Source organism: Cottoperca gobio, chromosome 13, assembly GCF_900634415.1.
Source record: "Cottoperca gobio chromosome 13, fCotGob3.1, whole genome shotgun sequence".
NCBI lineage: Eukaryota > Metazoa > Chordata > Actinopteri > Perciformes > Bovichtidae > Cottoperca > Cottoperca gobio.
Window position 1 is genome coordinate 10634076 of NC_041367.1, and position 11121 is coordinate 10645196.

The 11121-nt window shown below is 38.9% G+C and overlaps 1 protein-coding gene across 2 annotated transcripts; it reads left to right on the forward strand.

Moving 5' to 3' along the window:
* The first annotated feature begins 1212 nt into the window (after positions 1-1212).
* On the forward strand, positions 1213-10843 carry scn3b (sodium channel, voltage-gated, type III, beta). 2 transcript variants are annotated; one of them, XM_029446693.1, is made up of 6 exons: positions 1213-1980; positions 3489-3667; positions 3765-3993; positions 6966-7104; positions 9233-9316; positions 9846-10843. In XM_029446693.1, exons 1-5 carry the CDS (start codon positions 1926-1928, stop codon positions 9294-9296), a joined length of 666 nt encoding a protein of 221 aa, XP_029302553.1. In that variant the 5' UTR covers positions 1213-1925; the 3' UTR covers positions 9297-9316; positions 9846-10843. The 2 variants fall into 2 exon arrangements, with proteins under 2 accessions (XP_029302553.1, XP_029302554.1); XM_029446694.1 differs by lacking the exon at positions 9233-9316.
* Positions 10844-11121: the final 278 nt, after the last annotated feature.

An 11121-nucleotide genomic window follows, 5' to 3' on the forward strand; every position in this document is an offset into this window, starting at 1 on the left:
CTGTGGGAAATCAATATTGATATACATATTAGATGTGCTACAGGTTTATAGAACAGAGACAGGTAAAAGAGCAGGATGTATCTCGTGGTTTCAATCTGTTGGCCTTTGTCTTGCTTCCTCATCCCATCTTTATGGCTCAAATAATTGCAGTTTTCAGCAACAGACAAAAAAACTGGATATAATTACACTGTTCAGCAGCCACTTCACTCCTCTTCTGAGGCAGCTTGAGTTGACGTGATGGGCAGGAATAAAGTTTTTATCTTTTCCTCCTGAGCCAGTGACTCATTGTAACAGAACTATGTTAAAATAAATCTAATAAAACTTTACACTTCGTATTCAGCTTGGGTTATCCTTTAAATCATTAAAGAAAAAGGAAAGGCAATCGTTGCTGGAGCACAGACGTGTAGCATGGAAGAGTTTGTACTCAATAGATATAGTCAATTATATAGACCGGATATCACAGAAAAGGTCAGGCCCTTTTAAATCTAAACTCCAGATGATAGAAGATAATTTGATAAGTGGGTTGTGTTCGGCACAGTATTTTATCAGCTGCAGTGAGCCAAAGATATAGATCTGTCACGGTTGGTCACGCAGGACAACAGGGATTGGACCCAAATGCTGACAGCTGAGGCAACAGGAGGATTTAATCGATTTATTGAAGATAAAGCGAACATGCTTCAAGAGTCCGTAGATTCAGCAAGCAGGCAACAAGAACTACATTGCAATGATGGTAAACTGGGCTGGATCTAATCAGAGGGAATGGGAAACATGTAAGTAAGTAAGTAGAGTTTATTTAGTATCGCATCTTTCATAGAACAAGATCACAAAGTACTCTAAAAAGAATTGAATAGAAAACAATAATAAAAACACACAATGACAGATAAACAACACACTCTTTTAAAACATGCATAATTACAAATAATACATGCATACTATTAATGCACGTGGCTAATGATGTATAACTAATGAAATAAAAGACCTCTGCTAAACAATATTATATAACACACAGGAAAAGCCACTTTTGGCTTTTTTTTCTGTTCTTATGGTTTAATAACACTAATTTGAATTATGTTTCCATGTTATATAACGACACAGTGTTTTCTTTGTATAGCACCTGCAGTCAAAAGTAAAGCAAATGCAAACAGGCTTCCAATGATGTACAGGCCGACGCAAATGACAACGATAGGGTCATCGTGCACATTGTGGGAGGGAGTGACTCACGCATGCGTATCAAAGCCTCTGCTCAGCCAGCGCTAAGTGACTGCTGAAAAACAAAGGCAGCGAGCCGCGGCTGGGAAATGTCATCAGTCATCTTTAATAGAGGAAATAGACTTCAAACAATTAATGGTGTTGTTCTTTGACGGGTGAAATAAGATAACTGTTACCTTTGCTGTTGCTTTTTCTTTTGGAGACTCTCGCAACAGTAAGTGACTAAATTCGCCTTTTTGAGGATCCACAGGTTCCTCCTCTTCCCTTTGTTTTTCTTCTGTGTTTCTGGATGGATCTGGACTGAAAAGATAGCAGCAGACGGGCTCCTGTAATCGCTAGTGGCCGTCTCGCATCACGGACTTGTTATTGCACCCAGTGGAGTGAACAATGAAGTTAGTATTTTCTAGAGAGATGACTCATTGCGAGTCAGGGGGTTATTGGAAGACTCAAATTCAAATGAGCACGTAGAGATTTCAGAACCTTGTTTCTACAACTTGTGTCGTTTGAAATCTTGCCTTTTAGCAGACAATTTGGTGTTTTGGATTTTCACTCGTAAAGAGGGAAGTTACCTGCGCGCTTGTCTGCCGAGGAGAGGCGCTGTCCGTGGTTCTGAAGTCATTTCAACTACTCCTGTCATCTTACTCCTGGCCTCGTTTGAAGACAACTTTACAGTTAGAGGGGACACTGTCCTCCAGCAGCTCCGGAAAGAGCTTAATATGCTAACTCAAACCAGAGTTCATCTGCAAACGTTGGTATTTCTGATTTCTGTTGGTAAGTATTTCAACGTGTTCAATAACATTGAATGCATGTTTTATTGCATCCGACTTTCGCTTACATGGATGAGTAATCCCTGACATTGTTAATGGTTTGTGAACCTTTCAACTGGCCGTGAACTCAAAACCCACTTTCACAGCAGTCCCACTGACGTCTGCACAGTGCAACACGCTCAATTTAAGTGAAATCATTTGATTTATTCAACAGAGGACACAAGGGTTAAGGTTGTTCCTTTTTGTCTTTTCTCTAGTTTCCTTTTCCATCTATGTTGCTGTTTCTCTGCCCTCTTTCTGTGTGTTTGTATGAGCCCTCATTAAAGTAAAAAAAAACAAAAACATGAGATGGAATCGATGTTGTCACTGTCTGCCCAGGGGGGCTTTAGGTTATATAAGAGCACGGGACTCAACAGTGCAACAGTCACACACAGACATTCATGTGGAGAGCTCAATCAGAGAACTGCCTCACTTCACGTCATAACAAATGTTTGTGTTTTTTAGTCGCCTCAATTCTTTCCCTTCATGTTATCAGCCACTTCCTGCCTTCCTAATTATTCCATTTCCTGCCATCACCAATCAATTGTTTGTTCTTTCTGCTTGCCCACAATACTTTGCAGTCCTCCTCCTACACTGCCCAGAGTTCTTGCATCCAACACTCCCTCCCTCCATGTACTCCTTCTGCCAGCTAATACTAATAGGCAGAGGCCATCATTAGTGTTTACTGGCCTGGATGAGCTTGAATTTTCCATCAGTATCGTGTCTAAAGTCTCTCCAGTGCTCACAGAGATGTATAATTGAATGTGTGTCTTTTTAAATCTTACTGAGTGTTGCCTCTGGCTCAAGGTTGGATTTGATGTAAGCACAGAGGGAAAGAGCAGATAATCTCCAGAAAGAAAGACTGGGCCATGAGTTTATTGCTACAGTTAAAAACTGTGCCTGTCACAGTCATTAAATAAAGCCAATGTCACTGACCGTGGCAATTTATTATACACCAAAAACATATGTAATCCTACTGTAGAATTTGTATGAGGATTTACAGCTGCGTCATTAAACACCTTTACTTTGAAAGGCTCTGGTATTTAACCTGTTTGGTTCAATGAGTATTGAAAACTTCTCTAAAACTCAAAAGGACAATATTGTTTATAATGTTCAATCTAAACTAAACCTAATTGTTAAAGCTTTCCTTCCAAACATGTTGTGAGGCATGTAAAACAATTATAAGTGTCTCATAGGGTTTATCCACCAAAAAGTTTGATAAACTTAAACATTCTATGTAATGGCATATGTATTGCTTTCCCCTCATTTAGAAATCCAAAAGCTCTGACTATGCAAATATTGTTTTTATTTCAAATGTTTCCTACTTCAATGAGAAGCGTTCTCAGTGTACGTCCTTCTGCACAGTAAAGCTCAAACATGACGTATCAATAAGTAAAACAACGCAGGGGGACTGAGCTTTCATCAAGCTTGCGGCTGAGCTAAATGTGTGTAACATTTCTCTTCTCCTTGCAGTCCACCTGAGCCGGCCAGTATGTGTCGATGTGCCGTCGGCGACTGGCGCAGTCCTCGGGAAATCCATGAAGTTGACCTGCATCTCCTGTATGAAGAGGGATGAGATCAAAGCAAAGACACTGGTGGATTGGTACTACATGCCAACAAAAGAAAAAGACATCCCACCTGAGAAAATTCATGTAGGTCACTGCTACATTATTGTGTACGATAAGACACGTTGCATGTTGTATGTTTTAGTACTCTATATTTTATGCATGCCTGCTTCCTCTCTCCTAGATATACAAGTATGATGTTGACTCTCCAGTTGAATCGGACGGTCCATATAAGGGCCGTCTGACCTGGAATGGGAGCCGGGACTTGCAAGATCTCTCAATTGAAATCAAGAACGTCACCTATAACGACAGTGGTGTCTATGAGTGCCACGTATATCGCGAGTTTGAATTTGACTTCTTCACTCCCTCGATCTCCATCACCAAGGACATCAAGTTGAGGGTGAAAGCAAAAGGTGCCGCTAATAGTTTCCCCATTTGTTTTCCCCATGTTATTCCGCCCTGTTCTGTGCTCAGGTGTAGCCAAATGCTTGCTTACACTTTAAGTGTTGAGACATATCAGTTTCGCAGGGTGATTCCAGAGCTACACATGAGGTTATTCAGACCTCAGACTTGTGTTTGCCGTCATGTGTTTCTCAGTCAGTGGGGTTACTAAAAATCCACATTGGTCCCAAGAGATTTACAACTCAAATCTGGCACTTAAGTTGTGTTTTTGAAAGCCTTTTCCCCCGAATCTAATCTGTTGCATCACAAATTAGTCCTATTTCAACATTTTATTATTAAAAATGCAAAAAAACACATTTACAGCCCTCAAGTAAATGTATAATTCATATTTAGCCTTAAAATAAACATAAGCCAGTACTGTTCCCGCAGTGTCTCAACACGTGTGGTTGTACTGGAAAATATCTCAAATACCTAACTTTGTATAATTAATGTTTCCTGCATGCTTTACAACATTACCAGAACTGATTTGTGTTAACCTATAGTCTCAGAACTGAGATACATTTAATAGAGTTTGCATTGCAGATGCAGGACAGTATAGCTGATTATTTACTGCAGTATTGCACATTCTAACACCGAATGGCCCAGCTATTATGTTAAATGTGATGATGATGATAATGATGATGATGATGATGATGATGATGATGATGATGCACACAGTATATGCGGGAGAGGTTCAGCTCAGGCGTGTTAATTCACAATCCTTCCTGGTAGAAACAGAAGTGTACTGAGTGTTCCCTTTTGTGCTGTTCATGCCCCTCCTTCAATGTTACATAGTGTTTGTCTGACCGCATTAAGTGGGTTTCACATTTTATTATATATTTCCCACTCGTTGTTTTCACTTAGTGATGCATCAATGTGAGGGCACTTTGCCACTAACAACACCACTTTCCTTCTCTCTCCCTTTGTTGCCACTGTACTAAAGAGGAATACTTGTTTTGTCTGCCTTCATTGTTCATCAAAGCTTTCTTCTGTTGTCAGTGAAGTGGTTAATTCAAACCAACCACTTTGCTATCTATAATAAGGGGTAATGTATTCTGCTTCCCGAATGCTTGGCTTGCTGAATGTGTCATTTCCCACCTTGATCGAATATACAACACAACGTGTATATTTGGAACTACTTTTAAAAAGAAGAATCTTTAACTTAAAATGAGTTTGAGTCTGCTTGCACGTGTTGTATAGGTCACTATCAGAGGCATTTAAAGATAGGCCGGGCTAGTTATCCCAGTGATTGGTTTGTACCTGGAAAAAGAATGGCGCACATTGGATGTGATTATCCAATTTGTGCCAATTTGTCCCAAAATATACTACAGTTTGATCTTTCATACGTATTTAAAAGCCTCTACTTCACATCGCATACAACTGTGGGACCAGATTTCACAAAGCCGTCAGCCAGTGTTCTCTACACTAAAGCTAAGGGAATCGTGTTACGATAATGATGTCCATAGTAGTAGAATGGATTAGTTTATGACAAACGTATCAGTGCTTTCCCATCTACATTACACTGTAAGGGATTATACTACACTAATAGCCTCTATTTGCAAAGACTGCACAATCAAATCAGTGAAAGCTTTAAACTGTCTGGTCAGCAGGCTTTCTGGAATTTGGTACGCACTCACTGGCACAGTGGTTCACAGTGGCTCTCAATGATCCCGAAATGAAAGATATTGAAAGATAGGTTCACATTGTTTTTTCAAGTCACATGCACATGCACATGCACATGCACATGCATTGAAACAGTTTTGAAACAATTCCTCCTGTTCACACCAGGCATTAGCATATCCCTCTATAATGGGTTCCCGATGTCAGTGATGGAGAAAATCCACAGTCCTCTGTTTGCAAAAATACATTTGAAAGTTTATCTAAAGCTAATACAAATCTTCAGCCTTCTTCCAAACTTAATCTTTTTACTAAAAAAAGAGTGTAACTCGGCAGATACCCGCCTGATCTCATGAAGCCTCATATTAACTTCAGATAAACAAGGACTGTGGATTTTGTCCCCCATCACTTACACTTAAAGCACTGTTTCAATCTTCATAAGGACATATGAGCATTGACACAATTGAAGCAATGTGAACCTATAAATACAATGTACTCGTATAACTTATTGAAGTTTAATGTAATAAGTCCTTTGTATACATACAACCAACATATGAGATCTGTAATGCCCTGAGAACCACTCTGACTTTACATATCCATCTAATTTCATATCTAAAGGTACCCTGTGGAGTTTTGACAACTGGCAGCACTATGGTGCAATGTTTTTATGAGTGGGTCTGTTGGAACTGGTGTTGGTTTCGTGCCATTCTACTGTCCGACAGTTGATGGCACCAACAAATGCAGCAACAACAGCAGCAAAGAAGGACGCTTGGAAGCAAACATGGATGTAAACAACGCACGGTTTAAAACATTTATTTTAAATTGGCACTGCAAATGTTTATTTTTTAAGGAGGGATATCGACACAACACATCTGGTAGACCTTAAGGATACACAGAATGCAGTCTGGTAAGAAAAGCTGAATGGAAACATAACTTTAATTTGTTTACAAGAAAACTCCACAGGGCAGCTCTAACTCCCTAAAGGCTCTATTATCATTGTCCTATAGGTCTGGTCATGATGTTCTGTATGCAACATAGCTTTTCTTCGAACAGGATTCACACCAGAAAACATGACCTTGCTTTGCTGAAAGTTCAGATGCAAAGTAAGGTCTAGTGCACATATTGAGTTGGACTTGGAATATAATAAAACTGTTACCATAAACATATTGATTGTGGCTCAGCAGCGTTGAACATACATGAACAAGCTTAGCACTGTCTTAAACCAGTGAATAAATAAGTGTCCCGTGCTATTTTCAACACAAGGACATTCACAGGAAGGATGCAGACTGAATAATACATCTTCCTTGCTGTTGTTTGTGCTCCACAGCCACTGGAGACCCCGCAGCACTCTACTCTCAGATCATGATGTATGTGCTGCTGGTATTCTTGACCGGCTGGCTGCTGGTAGAGATGGTCTACTGTTACAGGAAGATCTCCAAGTCTGATGAGCAGGCACAGGACACAGCGTGAGTCTCACACAGACACAACTGTGAACGTATGCAAACACAGATAAGTGTTAGTCGAGGTACGACTGAAAGCAGCTAATTGAAACACTGTGTGTTGTCAAATGTCAAAATATCCGGATACATATCTATAGTAAGTTATTATTTTCTATGACTCACACAGCAAGGCAGTGTATTCATATTATGAGTCACCAAGACACTGTGTGCCAAATAAGTGTCACCTGCGTATGCCTGGGTGTCTGGTTATTACGTAATAGTGATTTGGAAACATATCGAAAAGAGAGATTTGGGAAGCAATCACGAGGCAGAGAGGCAGGGAAAGAGTCAGACAGACAGACAGAAAGACAGAGAGTTAATTGAGTCTACACGGCATCCGTTTATAACCCTCCTGCAACAGTAATCTGTCTTTTTACTTCGACTACCTGACAAGCCTGAATAATTCTGAGCATTGCTGACTGCTGTTTCTTTTCCTAACAACCTTTTTGCATCAGTGGTAGATTTGCAGCTCTATGAGAAACTCTATGAGCTCCCACCGGATTGCCACAGTGTTGACGAGTTCAGTCAATCCAGTTTGACAACTTTTAAAGAGGCAATTTATGTCCCGAACAGAACAATCAAGAGCACATGTGCTGATGCAGTTATTATGGCTTTGCAGACAATTAATCCTGACTCCTGCAGTGACGCATAGAACCCCGACAACATAATAACAAAAACATAATAGAAAAACTATGTGCATTACCGTTATATAATCATTTCCGACAAAGTTTTCTGGGAACTATAACTATGTACTTAGGTATTATATCTGGGAAGAACAGGAATTTCCTTAAAATAAAAGCTCTATTTTTACATAATTTGCTGAAATTATTAGTTTATTCATCAATTAGTTGATCAACAAAAATTGTCTTTAGCATTTTTCTGTATTTTCTGACATTTTATAGGCAATAGACAAGGTTGATCAAGAGAAAATTCAGTAAATTAATCAATAATAATAATAATAATAATAATAATAATAATAATAATAATAATAATAATAATAATAATAATAATAATAATAATGATTAGTTGCAGCCCAAATTAACACCCGAATCAATTAAAGCTGAACAATGAACTGAACCAGCTATTCTTGTAGACTGTATTTTACTGTATTTTTGTAGGATTCAGCAACATCAAATACATATTTGTGAATTTGTACAAACTGAAGTAAAGCCTAGTAATATCAATTAGGTCATTTAAAAAAAAAAAAAAAGTAGATTAAAGCTTTGATGAGGTAATGCACATTTAAGCCATGAGGTTGCTGTCGGCTAATGTTTTTTTAAAGTACAAAATCGTCCCTCAGCGTTTATTGATCCATGCACAGATCAGGGGTGAACATTAATTTAAGCATCACATGATGCGTCACTCTGTAAAAGTCCTCAGTTCCTGCAGCTGAAAGGGTTAACGGGATGTGGCCTCCTCACAGCCATTATTGACCTGTATGACAACTGTCTCAACACAAAGAGGCTTTTTTTGTGGTCGGCTTCTTGGCTACCGGTGCTTAATGGATGTGTACCATAGCCAGAACGTTTTTAGGTTGCATTCTGTGATGCATTAGTGGCTCAGATCATATTAGTCATGTTACCTAGGGAAAAGATGGAACGCTGCAGCAAAAGTGATAATATGTCAAAGAGATACAAAATGAGGCTATTTGAAATGTGCTGACAGCCACAAAATGTTATCCATTATCATAAATGTTGCTTCCTCTACAACGTTTCTGTGCAGCTCTATTGAATTGGGTGAATATTTGGTGAAGGTATTGTAGTTTTTAACAATATAAAAAAGTTTGCTGTTAAATACTATATGAGGGTGTCATGTCATCCTGTGTAACAGCTCCCACTGCTCATATTACAGTGATGGTTTTTATCTTTTAAAATGCATTGCCTCTGGTGGTGTACATTGTTTTGACATGAATAAGGGATAAATATGAATGCACAAAAGCCTCAAAGTCCCAAAATGAAGAGCATTCAGTCATTGTTCCACTGTAGTGGATGCTGTTCAAACCCAAAGCAGCACTATTCTGTGGCATATGGTGGTAGAAAGGGCCCTGGCAGCAGATCTTAGACACTCCTCTGTTTTTCTACTAATCTGCCTGCAGGACAAACTACCTAGCCATTCCCTCTGAGCAGAAAGACAACCAGTCCGCTCCTGTTACCGAGTAAAAGCGGTTGTCAGTGACACGGTATTTTACATGTGACTCTCTCAACGCTATCCCGATCAGTGAAATCCTCCCCCCTCTCTTTGAACTCATTGTTTGTACCTTTTATTACTCATAACTGTGCAGCTCTGTAGTGGAGTCATGTTGCTTCGACACCCCCTCTTGCTCATTCCCGTCAAAAGGGCTTTCATTCCTGCCATTTTTGCAAATGTCGCCTGATCACAAGTCCTCCATTCGTACTTAATCTCCATTCAGTGTGTTCAGTGTTTCATCCAACAGTTCTATATGAGCATGACAATTTCAAATACATTGAAACACAGTCTCCTCCGGCACTGACTTGCATAGTGAACAAGTCAATTATAGCAATCTAAAACATGTGGCATTTGCATGTATATGAAGTGGGGCTCCTGAATTATAATAAACCTAAAGGACAAAGTTGTTTATGTCAATTTGATTTTGTATATTGTTTATTATTGCACATATGACACTGGTTATTTAGCATATAAATCATTTTATGTTGAATATGATTGAACATGTTCTCTGCTCTTTTCAGGTATTAACCAGCCATGATGGGACTTAGATATATATATTACAACCTCATCTTTGCCACTATGAAGGTATCATTACTCCCAGACTGTCATGGGAATCCTCCCAACCGACCGCCCCTGTGTAATGACTATGTTATTTTAAGAGCCGGACAAAAATGTCCATGTGCTCAATTTTCACCTCCTTTTCCTCTCATTTTTTGTACCTTTGTGCCAGGCATCTGAGATGAAGTGCATTCATAACTACTGCAGGTTAAAGAACAACAATGTAAGTGCCCTGCACTTGTAATCAGTTATATATCAGCCAGCCAAAAAGCTGCTTCATTTGGACCTGACCGTCGAAGTGTCAATGAATATTTCCTTGGTAGTTTAGTGGTGTGATTTAATAAAAGCTAAAAACGGAAAAGATCAAATGAAAGCAACTGTCCTACTGCTGTCAAAGCTGTTATATACATACATATGTTACATAAGTGACAAGCCGACTCTTTAGTTGTTGATTAGTTCATTTTGTTTTATTACAATTTTTATAGACCACGCTTAGATTTTAGGTCACAGTGTTTGTATTGGCCAATATCTTTTTGATGTCTTTTTATGAAAATGGATTGCATAGCTTTTATACTGTATGGATGTAAATTGTTCCCTGTTCTGCTGTGTGCATCAGTGAAAACACAATGTAATGAAAATATAGAAAAACAAATGAAGTCACCATATCTGAATTGATCTAGAGATTTGTCCTATATTTGCCTTCCTCTATATTTTAATCTTTAATCCACGTTCAGCACTGACGTCAAAGTACACTCAGTAAGTTAAGTCTTACTGCATACAGATACTCTTAAGCTTTCACTGTTGCTGATGTTCTACAATGGCATTGCTATTGAGAGAGAAATATGTAGAAATATATACATATATATATTTTTGTGATTCAATCATACCAAGCTCTTCTTTGTCCATTACAGATATGTGCGAGTGAGCTGCTTTTAAACTATTAAATCCAATGCATTCCACAGTCTGTGTTGAAGCTCCTCTTTTTATTGAAAAGATCTTACTTTCGTTTAAGTGCAGATGCCATTGAAATAGAACAATGAGATAAGTCCACTTTGATGGTGAAAGGAAAATGCAGTAATGACTCTCAGCAGCTTCTGTCTTATGTTGTCCTTATTATTATCTGTGACTGTGGTGCTGTTGAAAGGAAAAACGTGGGTTCTAAATCCACCACAATAAGGATCTCTGGTGTTTCCAGCTCTCATTAACAGTGCAGAAAAGCGGCTAACAAAAAAAGCGGCT

What these genes read in the sequence shown, in the direction of transcription:
- scn3b (XM_029446693.1), top strand. Translation starts at nt 1,926, where the DNA reads ATGCTAACTCAAACCAGAGTTCATCTGCAAACGTTGGTATTTCTGATT. An exon ending in GGTATTTCTGATTTCTGTTG is followed by an intron (nt 1,981 to 3,488) that starts GTAAGTATTTCA and finishes TTCTCCTTGCAG; the next exon opens with TCCACCTGAGCCGGCCAGTA. An exon ending in TCCCACCTGAGAAAATTCAT is followed by an intron (nt 3,668 to 3,764) that starts GTAGGTCACTGC and finishes CCTCTCTCCTAG; the next exon opens with ATATACAAGTATGATGTTGA.